Source organism: Heterodontus francisci, chromosome 3 (assembly GCF_036365525.1).
Source record: "Heterodontus francisci isolate sHetFra1 chromosome 3, sHetFra1.hap1, whole genome shotgun sequence".
NCBI classification, from domain to species: domain Eukaryota; kingdom Metazoa; phylum Chordata; class Chondrichthyes; order Heterodontiformes; family Heterodontidae; genus Heterodontus; species Heterodontus francisci.
The window spans coordinates 171,817,829-171,834,157 of NC_090373.1; the positions used below are offsets into that span (position 1 = coordinate 171,817,829).

Sequence of the window (16,329 nt, forward strand, 5' to 3'; positions counted from 1 at the left end):
TATAAGCCGACCGACTCCCACAGCTACCTCGACTACACTTCTTCACACCCTACCTCCTGTAAGGACTCCATTCCATTCTCCCAGTTTCTCCGTCTCCGACGCATCTGCTCTGATGATGCTACCTTCCATGACGGTGCTTCTGATATGACCTTTTTCCTCAACCGAGGATTTCCCCCCACTGTGGTTGACAGGGCCCTCAACCGTGTCCGACCCATTCCCCGCACCTCTACCCTCACCCCTTTTCCTCCCTCCCAGAACCGTGACAGGGTTCCCCTTGTCCTCACTTTTCACCCCACCAGCCTCCATATCCAAAGGATCATCCTCCGCCATTTCCGCCACCTCCAGCGTGATGCCACTACCAGTCGCATCGTCCCCTCCCTTCCCCTGTCAGCATTCCGAAAAGATCGTTGCCTCCGCGACACCCTGGTCCACTCCTTCATTACCCTCACCACCTCGTCCCCGTCCCAGGGCACCTTCCCCTGCAATCGCAGGAGGTGTAATACCCTGCCCATTTACCTCCTCTCTCCTCACTATCCCAGGCCCCAAACACTCCTTTCTGGTGAAGCAGCGATTTACTTGTACTTCTTTCAATGTAGTATACTGTATTCGCTGCTCACAGTGCGGTCTCCTCTACATTGGGGAGACCAAGCGCAGACTGGGTGACCGCTTTGCGGAACATCTCCGCTCAGTCCGCAAGCAGGACCCTGAGCTTCCGGTTGCTTGCCATTTCAACACTTCCCCCCTGCTCTCATGCTCACATCTCTGTCCTGGGATTGCTGCAGTGTTCCAGCGAACATCAACGCAAGCTCGAGGAACAGCATCTCATCTACCGATTAGTCACACTACAACCTGCCGGACTGAACATTGAGTTCAATAATTTCAGAGCATGACAGCCCCCCATTTTATTTTCATTTTTAGTTATTTTTTTTTCTTTTTTTTTTCCATTCATTTTTTACAATCTTTTTTTTTTTGCATTTATTTCATATCATCTTAGTTTGTTCAGTTTGCTTACCCACTGTTTTTTTTCAGGTTTGCACTTGCACTCAATATTCAGTGTATTAACACCTAATCTGTACTAATGCTTTGTCTTTCAACACACCATTAACATATTGTTTGCCTTTGCTCCGTGACCTTTTGGTCAGCTCTGTGGCCTGATCCAATCTAGACCTCCTTTGTTATCTCTTGCCCCACCCCCACCTCACTTGCTTATAACCTGTGACTTTTCTAATATTTGTCAGTTCCAATGAAGGGTCACTGACCCGAAATGTTAACTCTGCTTCTCTTTCCACGGATGCTGCCAGACCTGCTGAGTGGTTTCAGCATTTCTTGTTTTTATTTCAGATTTCCAGCATCCGCAGTATTTTGCTTTTATTTTAATGTTCAGGTTAACCTCAGTTATGATCATTTGTGCTAATTTTCTATTGATGCTGAATTATGTGACTACTATGGGGTCCCACTAAGCAGAAACTGGTTTAACAATACCTAAACTCATTTTACTAGAACCCTTCATTTTGATTCCGTTAGCATAGCAACAGCATTTGTGCGTAAGTTTAACAACCTCAAGGGCAATTGGGCTGGGTAATAAATGCCGGCCAAGCCAGTGGCACCCAAATCCCATGAATGAATAAAAAACAAAATTGAATGTTCAACTGCTTCTTGTATCATGCTGCTGCTCCTCCTAGTGACTGTATCTGAAGCAGCATTGGTAAAGTCCTTGGGAGCAAGTTGTCCTCCAGTTTATGATGTATAGCACTGGAAGGGGCAGCATTATTTACATTTGCTTCTTGTTTGCACAGCACCTGATTATGATGGTGCTGGTTTCTCAAAATCAGTATTTAAAGTTAACAGGTAGAATTTGTGTTGATGGCGTTTCCTAACTTGTTTCAGATGAGACTGTAAATTGGTATTCGAGTGATGAAGAGGAAGACGGTAGCAGTGTAAAATCAATACTGAAAACTCTTAAGAAACAAAGTGAAACCATGAAGAACCAGCAGCCTCCTGTAACTGAGCAGACATCTTACACATACATGGACCCCAGACTTGTGAAAGAAAAAAACCCCGAAAACAAACCTTCAGATTTTCGATTAAGAGCTGACTTACGACAAGGTACACCTGGAGAAGTCAAGAAACCTTCAGAAATAATCTCTGCTGATCCAAGGTTAACAAGAGATCCTAGAAAGATGAAGGTACATGAGAATGCTAGTGTAGGTCTTTCTGTTAGTGAAAGCCCTAAACCTGATACTCATCCTATCTCAAACAATAAGCAGCAAGGACTGGATGATGACGAAGAGACAGAACGAGAACTGAGGGAGAAACCAGCCATAATACCTTTGGAGACAATACCTGGCGCGACCTTACGGGATCCACGCTGTCAGCTGAAACAGTTCAGCCACATCAAGATGGACATTATTCTCTCTAAACCCCACTTTGCAAAACTTGTTGTTTGGACACCTGAGGACCTCCTTCCACTACCGCTGCCAAAGCCAGACCCAGTGTCTTCAATAAATTTGCCTCTCCCTCCATTAATAGCTAATCAACGTCTGAATAGAGCTCTAAGTATTATAAGTGACCCTCGTCAGGTTGATCCACGGTTGTCCTTGCGGTCTAAGGAGAATAGCACAATAAAACCAGAAAAGAACACCGACTCAAGGCTTTCATCTGACAGACCTTTAGACCCACGGTTACAAAAATCATCAAATCCTAGATTGCAGAAAAGCAGCAGCACAGATATTACTTCAAGAGAGTCGCATGTTGCACGAGCAGATCCTCGCTTATCAAAAGTAAGTAGTGGTTCTACGCAAGTGTCAGGAGTCTCTGCTAAGATGGATCAGACTGCACTCCCTCCATATGCTCCCAAGCTGTCTGCAAGTGGCATAGGACTTGGATCCCCCAGCACATTGCTTAGCGGCATCAGTCTGTATGACCCACGGACACAAACTTCTCAAAGCTTAGTAACTTCAGTTTTAACTACGCAAGCAGATTCCTCTAGGGAAGGAGAGCAACTGAAGAAACTTCTTGTACCAAAAAACCCCACAAAATCAGAAAATGTTCCATGTGATTCATCACTAACCTATAAATCTTCATTGGTGCAAGAAGGTAGTACTGCAGAGGATACAACCGATCTTGGTGCAGAGAAGTCGGACAGTTACAGACCACAGTTAAAGCCTGAAGCAGGCCAGGCAGTTGCGACTTCTGCACCTGCAGTACATAACCTACCAATCCAGGCTTTAGCTGGCCTAATCAGACCACAGTACAGTGACCCAAGACAAACGAAACATTCTGGACCTCCTAGCCAAGTGGAGGAGGAGGATTTAAACAGTAAAAAGGATAAAAAACCACTGAAAGAAATGTTCAAGACTTTTGATCCAACAGCATCGCCTTTTTGTTAGCACCCACTCGTCAAAAGACTGGTATTCAGTGTGTATGTTGTAGGTTGTCCTGGTTCTTTAACTTATTTGGCTTGTTGGTAGTGTTTTATTTATTTTTTTACTATATACAGTCTGTTTAACTGTTCAAAGAAATGCATGCAGTGGCACACGCCAGACTGAGACTAATTTTCTTTTGGTCTAAGTTGTAAGGACTACATTTTGAATGAATAATTTTTTTATGATAGAAATATATATATGTATAGAGAGAATATACCTGTGACCACATTTAAACTTCTTCCCGGTGAAGTAATTGTTTTTCCGTGTACTGAAATTGCTTAAAACCTATTGTACAGTTCTCACATTCTAAGTTATTTCTTGCTTGGGTATTGTGTGATTATGTATTATTGAAGTAGTACACTGAAAAAAACTGTATATTGTTTTTAGTACTTTCAAGTAACTACTTTTTGTTGTGAGAGTTAATCTTAAAGAAAAATGACTGCCACTTTTATATTGTACAGTTTCAATAATATCACTCCGATGGTATACTTAAGTCACGGTCCTAACCAATTTTTGAGTTTCATGGTTAATCGATGCTGTCATGCGTGCACTGCAGTTTTGTTTTAAATTAGTTGCTTTGATATTTTGTCGCAATCAAGTGTGGACCCATTTGCAGTTAGACACTGTTCATAGATATTGCACTGTACATCTTGTTAATGTACTTCAAAAATTATGTTTTTTGTTTAGCAAATGTAACAGCTGATCTGTTTTTAAATTGACAACAACCAGAATCATGACATGATTTACTGAAAATCAATGTACACAATGTATAAAGCATTTATTGTGAAAACCTTTTTGTTTTGTCTAGAATAAGTCTGAAATTTAGTGAACTGCTACTTATCCATTTAATACAAGGAACTAGTGATGGACGTTTGTGGATTAATAAAAGTTTCTGAACTTGTTCTTTACCTGCGACACCATATTTTCATATTGAGCTACGGAGACTTAGCTTTGTAAAGAAAGCCTAATGTAAAAGCTTTTTTTGTACAAATGTATTAAACTCTTAACGTATCTTTTTATATGTATGCTGTAATTTTTAGTTATTTATACAGTCCTGCAGACAATACTTCAGCCTGATCTGCAGTTATTTAACTTGAACTTTAACCTAAGCATTAAGATTAAAAAAGTGTTTGAAAACAGAAAAGTCGATGACATGTAAAGAGATTTAGAGTAATCATCCTCAGGAGCCAAATTGAGAAATTGAATTGAGAGCAAATTAAATATTGCATTGTGCGGATATAAACAGTATTAAATGCAGGCATACACATACCCATTTGAGACATTCTGGAACGATCAAACATTTTGCCCAACAGGAATGTTATGAAAGTTTGCTGCAGGAATGGAAGACTTGTTCTCATCTGATATTTCATCTTTGCTTACAAGTAGTGCTGGTATCTTGCAAGTCTTTGTGCCCTGCCATCTGAACTAAGCATTTCCATTTTTAAAGCCAATACTTCTTAACAGCTAAAATGTAAATTAAACTACTGTAGATGACCCATAGACCAGAAATCATTTTATTTAGCATTGCACATAGTTTTAACACCTTTTTTGCTTTGGGCTGAATTGAAAATGAGTATTTGGACTCCTGTCTTCACCTACTGAGTAGTTTGAATGAAATGCATGTTTGTATTTGTCTAAATATCTGAACCATTCTACACCATTAAAAGAACTGATGCAATTCTTGTTAACACTGATGCACAGTGGTAATTCTGCACCAGCCCATCCATGCAGAGGTTAAGCTCACCGAACAAAGGTTGGATTCAGTTGGGTTTGTTTTGAAGATTATCTGAATGTAGGTATTACATTCTAAATCATATGGATTACAAATATATACACAATTGTATGAATATCTGTAAACTGTTCAGTTGGAAAATCAGATCTTATTTTGAAATTTTCTATTTGGGGTTTCATTTTTTCCAGGGTGAAAAGTACTTTTTTTTGATGCACAGAACTAAAGGTTGTACACAACTGTTTGTTCTGGAAAAATCCTCGCAGGTACCAGCAGCCATGGATAAAAGCAAGTCTTCAAAACTCTCAACCAAAGGATTGTACTACTTTTGAGTGTGTTGCTGGGTGATGGCCTATTCTGCAAAGCCTGGCATGCATCATGGATGGGTCATAGGCTACATGATGAGGCTTGAGACACTCCAACCTTGGAAACTTACTGATTTCCCTAAACTCTGAGGAGGTTTCTAGGTGTAGGATAGTACCCAACAAGATATGAAGAACTCCAATTATCACTTGGCTTAGTGCTATTCACATTTGAGTTAGGACTCGAGCCTCATTCCAGGCACTATTCAAAGCGAAGGGAATTTCTGCCAGTGCACTAGCCAATTTTATCACTTAGTGCCAAAACTGATTAACTGGTAATTAATTTTGTCATTTGTAGGATCTTGCTGTGTGTTTTGGTTGCCTTGTTTGCCTACAGAATAACAAAGTAAACTTCAAAAGTAATTACTGGACTGTGAAGCACTTCAAGATGTCTTGAGGTGAAAGATGCTGTTTTCATGCAAGTTTGCAATTTTATCATAGGAAAGAACAATCACTTGAGATCAATTACAGGCTATTAGGAAGTGAAAGATTCAGTTTTGTCACTGTCAATTTATGTTAGCCATCTAGTTTAGTTCGTAATGAATTGAAGTGGTAGGTGGAGGATTGAATCTGACTTTCCAGCTGTCGAGCTGCGCTGTACTCTTGAGATCTTCCATGACTAATTGTAGAAATAAACTTTTTGTCTGAGGATGGCAGTATATTTGCACTGAACCAATACTTCTGTGTTCAAGTGACACATGCGTCAGATATTTTGTATTACATACGAACATACATATGAACTGTCTACCTCTGCCTTAAAAACATTCAATGAGCCTGCCTCCGCCGCTCTCTCTCTCTTAATTGGGAGTCCCTTTATTTTTAAACTCTGCTCCCTAGTTTTAGTCTCCCACAAGGGGAAACATCCACCCTGTCAAGTCTCCTCAGGATTTTGTATGTTTCAATAAGATCACCTCTCGCCTGCTATAACTTAATAATAGAGTCTAGCATTTTCCCTATGACAGATGTTAAGCTAACTGGCCTGTAGTTTCCTATCTTCCTCCTTTCTTGAATAGCGGAGTTACATTCACTATTTTCCAATCTATTGGGACCTTTCCAGCATCAAGGGAATTCTGGAAAATTAAAAACAATGCATCCACTATCTCAGCAGCCACTACTTTTAAGACCCTAGGATGAAGTCCATCAGGTTTTGAACAGCATAAATGACCACTGGTTTTAGGTTCAACAAGGAAGGCATCTCACCTAAGCTTTATGTGCAGAAGAGGCAAAACTTTAAAACCTACTTCCTAAACCGATTTTGCTGAAACACTATCTCCTGGGATGGTAGGAGCATTAAAAGTGGCCTGGCAGTGCTGAAATGAGGGGGAAATTGTCTGATTGCTGTCCAGTGATCCCTGCTGCATTTGCATTTATGCATTGATTCATCAAGGAAAATAGGGAGAAACTTGATCTGGAGGAGAAAAGAATCAGATTGTGTGTTAGGGTTATTTCTCAGGTGGGAGTGGGGTTCCCATAAAGTTGCTTTGAAGCAGCCACATTTGCTCTTGCTTTTTAGATCTGGGGATAAAAGGTGATGGGGTGCTGCAAGTTCTCCACAACCTCCTCCAGAATTTTGCCATCAGTGAACTCAAGCACTGCTTTTAGGTGCCAGTTTCATGTCACTTCTCACTTGAGTGACCACATATCTGATCACTGACTGGCATGCTAATAAATTCAATTTCCCCCATACATGTTCAGACTTTTAATATTGCTCAGAGGGATTTCTGTATTCATTCATTACATAATGGGGCGGTGCAGTGGCTAGCACCGCAGCCTCACAGCTCCAGCGACCCAGGTTCGGTTCTGGGTACTGCCTGTGCAGTGTTTGCAAGTTCTCCCTGTGACCGTGTGGGTTTCCGCCGCGTACTCTGGTTTCCTCCCACAGCCAAAGACTTGCAGGTTGCTAGGTAAATTGGCTATTGTAAATTGCCCCTAGTGTAGGTAGGTGGTAGGAGAATGGTGGGGATGTGGTAGGGAATATGAGATTAATGTAGGATTAGTATAAATGGGTGGTTGTTGGTCGGCACAGACTCAGTGGGCCGAAGGGCCTGTTTCAGTGTTGTATCTCTCTATGACTATAAGAAATGGGAGCAGAAGTAGGCCATAGGGCCCCTCAATCCTGCTCCACTATTCAATGTGATCATAGCTGAATACATAAACTGCACTTTCACACCCTACCCCATAACCCTTGATTCCCTTAAATATATCAATCTCAGTCTTGATGACTGAGCATCCACAGCCCTCTAGGATTGAGAATTCCAAAGATTCACAGCCTTCTGAGTGAAATTTCTTCTTGTCTCAGTCCTAAATGGCCAGTCCCTTGTCCTATGACCCCTAGTTCTAGATGCTGCAGCTAAGGGAAACAGCCTGTCAGCATATATCCTGTCAAGCCCTCCAAGAATTTTATAGGTTTCACCCTTTATTCTTGTAAACCCCAGAGAACATAGGACCATTCTACTCAAATTTTCCTCATAGGAATAAAAGCAAAATACTGTGGATGCTGGAAATCTGGAAGTGCTGGAAATACTCAGCAGGTCTGGCAGCATCTGAGGAGAGAGAAATAGAGTTAAAGGTCACAGACCTGAAATGTTAACTAGTTCTCACTCCACAGATGCTGTCAGACCTGCTGTGAGATTCTCATAGGAAAGCTCTCTCATCCCAGGAATCAACTTGGTAAACCTTTGTTGCACCCCCTCTGGGACAATTGTATCTTTCCTTGGGTAAGCATACTAAAATTGCATACAGTACTCCATGTGTGGCCTCATTAAAGCCCTGTATAATTGCAGCAAGACTTGCTCATATATCATACCATTTGCCTTCCTAATTGCTGTACCTGCATGTTAACTTTCTGTATTGTATACAAGGACCACACCACCCACCCCCGCTCACAATCCCTCTGAATACGGACATAAATCGCTCACTTTTTAAAAAAATATTCTGCTTTTCCATTCTTGCTACTAAGTGGATCATTTCACGCTTGCCCACATTATACTCTCTCTGCCACCTTCATGCCCAATCCCTTTACAGTGTCTATATCCTCTCTCTGCTTACTTTTCTACCTAGCTTTGTATCACCACAAAACTTGAATATGTTGTACTCTGTCACCTCATTTAAGTCATTGATATAGATTTTAAATAGCTGAGGCCCAAGCACTAATCTTTAGACATTCCACTAATTACACACTTTCATACCGAAAAAGACTAGTTTATTCCTACTGTTCTCTGTCCATTAATCAATCCTCAATCCCATGAGCCCTATTCTTGTGTAGCACTTTGTTGAATGTCTTCTGAAAATCCAAATATATTACAACCATGGGTTGCCATTATCTACCCTGCTAGCTATACTCTCAAAAAATTATAATAGATTTGCCAAACATGTTTTCCCTTCTATAAGACTATGTTGACTTGGAAAATCACATGATCAGGCAAAGTGATCTGTTACCACATCCTTAATAATGGATTCTAGCATTTTCCCTACTACTGATGTCAAGCTAACTGGCCTATAGTTCCCTGTATTCCCTCTTGAATTGTGGGATTATATTTACTACCTTTCAACTGAAGACAACCATTCTAGAACCTAGAGGCTGGATTTTCCGTTGGGTGTCATGACCCTGACGTTGGGCCCATGTTATTGGCCCAATTTTTTGGGAGGTAGCTTCCTAATTGGCCGTGCCCACTCACTGTCCTAGTAAGGACGGCGGGTGGGCTTCTGATGCTGCAGGCCCAGAAGGCTGCAGCGATGTCAGGCCAGCAGCCCTGCCGGGAGAAGTGAGAGCCCGCGACTGACTGCATTGAAGTTATAAATTGAAAGGCCCAAAGCCAGTACAGCTATTGGGTTGGAGGGGAAACCCCTCCGCAGGCTTATTCATGGAGCTGTGGCCTTTCATCACCGTGGCCCCGTCATTGGGGCAGGGAGCCTCCGGCAAAGGAGCTGGTGGCCTCTGCACACAGGGAGCCAACATCAGTAAAACACTGGCGCTGGTGCAAAATAGACCCTATGTGGCCTTAATTGGACCAACTGCCTGCCTGAATCCATTCCCAGCCCAAGAAAATCCCCCTCCCCACCCCTGAGGCGCTTGGGAATGCATCAGGGAGTCGTCCTGACGTGCCACCCCCACCTTCCCCCTCTACTCTCATAGGACAGAGAAAATCCAAACCAATGCATTCACTATCTCCGCAGGCACCTCTTTTAAAATGTTAGGACCAGAATTTTGATAGCACGCTGTGGGTCCCATGGCTGGGACCACATGGGCAAATGGTGGGATAGTGGAGGTGATTTTAACTTCAGCGGCCAATCAAGAGGCTTCCGCTGGGACCGCCATCCAATTAACAATGGCAGCCTGCCTCTCTGAGCTTCCATTGCAATTAGAAGGCTAGCAGCTCTGCAGCCTCTATCAGTGGCGCAACAAGGGGAAGGAGAGGGTGCCTCCATATTGAGATACCCCAGCATGCATATGAAAAAAAATTTATGTGCTGCGACTAGGCAGGCAGGCCCTAGCAATCAGAGGGGCGAACCTTCCAGTGGTGGCTTTGGGGTTGCAGGGCTAAGGAGCTTTCAGAAAGGAAGTTCCCTCCCACCCCCCCCCCCCCCCCCCCCAATCCATCCATGAAGCTGCTGGGGGGCCACCTCAATATAGCTGGCAGACTCACCACGTGGCAAGGGGCATTCCAAGGCTCGTAAAATCCTGGTGCCTGTAAAATGGCGATTAATAGGCCAATTAATTACCTTACTTGGCCACCTGCCTCTGGTCAGCCGGTGGCCAAGCCACTGCCATTCCCACTTTTGATAATATCCTGTGGGGGAAGGAATATGTTAGGCTCCCCTCCTGCCACCTTTTTACCACCCCTCCCACCACCCAGTCCGTCTCCAGAGGGCTGGTAAAATTCAGCCCTAGGATGTCGGCCATCAGTTCCAGGAGACTTATTGGCTTTTAGTCCCATTAATTTTCCAGTACTTTTTCTTCACAAATAGTAATTACTTTAAGTTTCTCACTCTCATTAGATGCTTGCTTCCTTACAATTTCCAGTGTGTTCTTTTGTCTTCTTCTCTGAAGAGAGACACAAAATATTTGTTCAATGTCTCTGCCATTTCGTTATTCCCCATTATAATTTCTCGGGTCTCTGCACCTAAATGACACACGTTTACTTTTCCTACTCTCTTTTTGCATATGGAAGCTTGTACAGTCTGTTTTTATATTTCTTGCTAGTTTACTCTTATTCTATTTTCTCCCCCTTTATGAATTTCTTGGTCATCCTTGGCTGATTTTTAATACTGTCCTAATTCTCAGGCTTACTGATCTTTTTGCCAACATTGTAAGCCTCTTTTAGTCAAATGCTACCCTTAAATTTTCTAGACCGATACATGAACGGGCAGGAAGTAAAGAGATACAGACCCTTAGAAAATAGGCGTCATGTTTAGATAGAGGACCTGGATCGGTCGGTGCAGGCTTGGAGGGCCGAAGGGCCTGTTCCTGTGCTGTAATTTTCTTTGTTCTTTGCTCTTTGTTCTAGTTAGCCATGTTTGCACTACTTTCCAGTGGAATTTTTATCTCTCAACAAAGGAATGTATATTTGTTGAGAATTATAATTTCACTTTGGCTTCAACACTAGGAATGAGTTAAACATCATAGGACAATTCACCAATACCATGTGTGCTACTCATAAGAGTTGAGAATTTCTTAAAGGATTCCTTTGTGTATGTCAGCCATTTAAAATTTATCAAGGCTACTGTATTTTTTTTCTTCGTTCAGTTGTCCTGACAAGCAATTTCATATTAGAATCTATGAAGCTAATTTTTCTCATTCAAAGCAATTACTAACACTTGCCTTGGCACAGAGAGCTAATGATCTGCACATGCTGATAATAGTTCCTATTTAGTGGTCCGAATGCTACCATACATATGGTGTGACTGGATTTCCAACCACCCAGTATTGTTCACCCATCACTCTATTTCACTTGCTCTTCATTGGATATTTAAATATTTTGGATGGTGCAGGACATGAAAGTGACCACAGCATCTCACTGCAGCAAAAATGACCCAGTAGTGCGCCCAAAGATTTTAAAAAATGAATGATTAACTGCTTTCTCTTATGAATAGACTAATTGCAATTTTAAAATCAGTCATTTGGCAATTAAGTGCAATATGGAAACTAACCTTTTAAATCCCCACAAAGTTGGATGCTAGAGATACAAGTGTCCTTAGCAGCCAAAGGTTCTGATGAAGTATGCATTTCCCTTATGTGTATGGCATCATAATGCTCCTGTACATTGTGTCCCAAAAGGAAAAGAATTTCTGACGTGCAGAAAAAAAGACGGGGATCCAGAGTAGCTGGGTCTTGCTCTAAATTTCTTCATTCCTCTGTCAGACTAGTAGTTAAACAATAAGAATATTCAGGGCCCAAGTATCTTCAAAGATATTTTTAAACTAATCTAAATAGTTGTGTGTTTCAATTGGGGTTTGGTCATAGGTTTAACTTTTGGTTCATGAAGTTCACCTCCCTACATTATTCCCCAGGTAGGGCAGGGTCTTCCAGGCAAAGGCACAGATCATTTAAGGCCATTTATAAGACAGTTACATGAAGAAGTTTGTGGATGCTTTTAATTATTGTCTTCACCTGGACAGTTCATGAATAAACAAATATTTTGGTATTGCTCCCAGCTACCTGAAAGACAGGCCTCAGAGTCCCACTACCAATTTCTGCATGAAGAGTATTAGACTACATTACTGAAGATGTGTGTTCTTCAAACCTTAAAAGATGAACCATCACAGACAAAGTTCTCAACCATCTTAGTGCTCTTTTTCTTTCTGACCTGAAACTTTTTCTGTACATATTTCAATTGAGATTTTTTTTTTCATTTTGCATAAGGTTTTGATCTGGAACATTTAAAATATTGTGGCCATGTTTGGTCCTGTCATGTGGTAGGGGATGTTGGTTGACATCCTTCCATCTACAAAAAATGATGAAACATAGCAAACAATCCATTTAGGTGGGGTGTCTTCTCTTAGTACACCTTTGCTAATGGCTGTGAAGGCCAATCCTTGAGAGTCACAGAGTCAGAGTCATTTACGGCACAGAAGGAGGCCATTTGGCCCATTGGGTCCATGTCAGCTCTTCACGGAGCTATGCAGTCAGTCCCACTCCCTGGCTCGATCCCTGTAGCCCTGCAAGTCTACTTCTTTCAGGGCCATCCAGCTTCCTCTTAAAGTAATTGATCATCTCTGCTTCCACCACCCTTATGGGTAGCAAGTTCCAGGTCATTACCACCTGCTGCGTAAAAAAGTGCTTCCTCATATTCCCCCTGCATCTTTTGCCCAAAGCTTTCAATCTGTGTCCCGTAGTCCTTGTACCATTTGTTAATGGGAACAGTTTTTCCTTGTCTAACTTATCTAAGCAGAGGCAGATTCTGCCACAACTGCTGCACGTGAAGCTGCCAAGTGACGCTGTGAGTTGTTTTTTTGATGTTGGCGCCCGTTGCCAAGCTGCTGTAGCAACTGGTTATCGTGGTAGTGCACACCAGTCCACAGGACGTGTCACCATTTCCCTCTTTCACCAGCTAGTGACTCCCAGGTACGATAGTTGACATTTAGGGTCTTCATGTCACGCTTGCAAGCATCCTTGAAGTGGAGCTTTTGATGTAGGTTTATACTTTATACCACAGGTGTCCAGGGCATACTGTATTAAATATTAATGACAGAAGGTACATAGATGGTAGGGGTGCCAGTGAACAAAGAAGGAACATCCCAGTCAAGATCTCTCCTCAGTGACCTACAGTGAGGGTGTAGTAGCTGGAGAGTTCAGGGGATGGAGGTGGCAACCTGGAGGCAGGAAGTGGCAACCTGGAGCTGCTCCTTTGCACACCTGGAAGGCAAGATCACACCTATGTTTGTGATCTGGGCCCTGCCAGTCGGTGCCTTCAACATTAACAACAACATCAAGAGCTAAAGCTAAGGGAGTAAACCCAACAAAATCTGGAGTGGAGTCCCATTAGGTGATTGGTGTTTCACTCAAGTTAGCACCTTCCAGCAACCGAATAGTACCCAGACATATAGGCTTTCGGCTGGACACAAGACTACAAGAGAGGGTGAAGATGCTAGGCAAGTCTGCATCTCCTAATACTATGCCTAGGCTACTATTCTACGCTAGCTGGTAGAAATTCCTACTTTTTTGGACAAGGAACTAAATGTATTTCAACGATGCAATCAACTTTATAATTTATACATTAAACTTCACAGCTCAAAGCTGATTGCTGATATGCATATAACTACAGGATTTTAAAGTCTACATTTACCAAAAGCCTTGTTATAGGAAGTTTGGTAGTTTACAAATAGCAGTCAGGCTGGGTGCTCCTTCTCTGGCTCTTGTCTGGTGAAGCGGCACAGTGGCGCAGTGGTTAGCACCGCAGCCTCACAGCTCCAGCAACCCGGGTTCAGTTCTGGGTACTGCCTGTGTGGAGTTTGCAAGTTCTTCCTGTGTCTGCGTGGGTTTCCGCCGGGTGCTCCGGTTTCCTCCCACCTCCAAAAGACTTGCAGGTTGATAGGTAAATTGGCCATTGTAAATTGCCCCTAGTGTAGGTAAGTGGTAGAAGAATGGTGGGGATGTGGTAGAAAATATGGGATTAATGTAGGATTAGCATAAATGGGTGGCTGTTGGTTGGCACAGACTCGGTGGGCCGAAGGGCCTGTTTCAGTGCTGTATCTCTAAATAAGCCCTAACTCAGATATTAGGTTGGAGGTTTTGTGGGCTCTGTACTGCTGCAACTTCTTTCTCCACTGAATACACAGGGCAGCAGCCTCAGCTTTAGTTAGTTTAGAGATACAGCACTGAAACAGGCCCTTTGGCCCCCCGAGTCTGTGCCGACCATCAACCACCCATTTACACTAATTCCATATTCCTACCACATCCCCACCTGTCCCTATATTTCCCTACCACCTACCTATACTAGGGGCAATTGCTAATGGCCAATTTACCTATCAACCTGCAAGTCTTTGGCATGTGGGAGGAAACCGGAGCACCTGGAGGAAACCCACGCAGACACAGGGAGAACTTGCAAACTCCACACAGGCAGTACCCAGAATTGAACCCGGGTCACTGAAGCTGTGAGGCTGCGGTGCTAACCACTGTGCCACTGTGCCGCCCTAAATTTTATCTGTGTTAGATGGGGGCTGTCTTAGACCCTTGAATCAAAAAATGGTGCATTAGCATCACCTATTATATGATCTCACATCAGAAGTGGACATACATATTGAGGTTATCTTGATATTACAGAACAGCTGTTATACTTAAAAGAGGAATACTCCTCCATCAGGAACATTTTAAAAAGCAAATAGAGTCAGAGACAACTTTAACATTTTGACCATCTTTTCCAATGATTGTTTTGAGATAGTGTGTGCTAGTGCCATCATTGATAGAAATGGTTTGACACAGTTAAACAGTTGTCACGCTCATAAAGGAAACAATGATGAAATATGAAATGAACTCGAGGAATTTTGAAATAAAAGTCAACTGTTGAACTGAAATACAAATGGACATATTTATGCCACAGAAAAAAATAGAGTAGAGGTTAGGTGACCTCCCTCCTGTACTATCAATAAACATATCTATCTGTTGAAGATGAAACCCATTATCCACATCTGAATTAACTTTGGGGGAAACACTTTGAAATGTAAAACAGCCCATTCCATGCAAACAAATTTTATCTTCAGGAATGGAGCTAACAAAGACTGTTGTAGACGGACTGACTCCACAGCCAAAACTAAAATAATAGGTGTGAAGTAACACCTATTCATCAGAATGGACCATATTCAGATGTCATCACGGAACAATGGTTCCCACATCCTGGAACGTTATATGAATCATGCCAAGGGAGAGAGCCCTTGGTCACCTGATGCTAAGCTGACAAGTTTCTACCTCTGGAGCGAGAGGGGAGAACAGCAGAACAGCCAGAGAAGGTCTTTTTCAGCAGAACAGCTGTGAGATCGTTCCAGCTAAGCAGGTGCCCTGCTGACTGCATCTTCTAACTACTGCAGCGGAGAAGTTACAAAATGACTTTGGGATTCCCAATCTGCGAAAGTAAACCAAGAATTTCCCCATCAACTTTGAATAGAGGCTTAAGCACAAGGAGCCTGAAGCACTTCATTCTTTTCAAGACAACAAACATTCAAGCCTGCACCGATGAAAGATTTCCTCCTGAAAAGTTTTGAAAGGTTTTCTCAAAACAATGAACTCTTTTACCACAATTGGACTCTAACTGCTTGCTGCCACTCTCTATCTTTTTGTGTGTGAGTGTGTGTGTGTGTGCGTGCCTGTGTGGGAGAGGTTGCAAACATTTTTCATTTATTGTGTAAGAATAAACATGTATTTTTTTTTAAACCCACGAGAAAACCTATCATTTGTCTATTTATTTGACCCTTAAAAACACTCGGGGACTAAAACGCTATTTTAAAAATATGATCTGTAGTCAGTTGAGAGGTGTAAAGTAGAAGTCACTCACACCACTTCTCCCTTGTCCATAACACAGCCAATGGCATGACAAAACTGAAACAACACAGCTGATATGGTGATAGCCAGCCCTGGTTTCCAGGGTTGGAATGGTAACTAGGAATAAAGCAATGATGAATGGTAAGTATTCAGGAGCAAATAAAAGTTTGTAGTAGAATGTGAGGATGTTAAATCCAGGGGTAAAGGCAGAATGCTAGCAAATGAAAAACAGGAGCTGTTAACTTGAAAAATTGGGGCTGTTTTTTCAGAACAGAGAGTATAGGGTGATTTGATAGAAGTGGTAAAATGTTATGATAGGATGGGACAGAGCAGATAGAA

General features: G+C 42.3%; 1 protein-coding gene across 2 annotated transcripts in view; it reads left to right on the forward strand.

Annotated features, from left to right (window-relative positions):
• LOC137364356 (zinc finger CCCH domain-containing protein 6) overlaps positions 1-4,444 on the forward strand; it is a 68,530-nt gene extending 64,086 nt beyond the window's left edge. For both annotated transcript variants that reach the window (XM_068027617.1, XM_068027616.1), the window contains one exon: positions 1,888-4,444. In XM_068027617.1, the coding sequence (XP_067883718.1) occupies positions 1,888-3,389 (1,502 nt within the window). In that variant the 3' untranslated portion in view covers positions 3,390-4,444. The remainder of the gene's footprint in view (positions 1-1,887) is intronic.
• Positions 4,445-16,329: the final 11,885 nt, after the last annotated feature.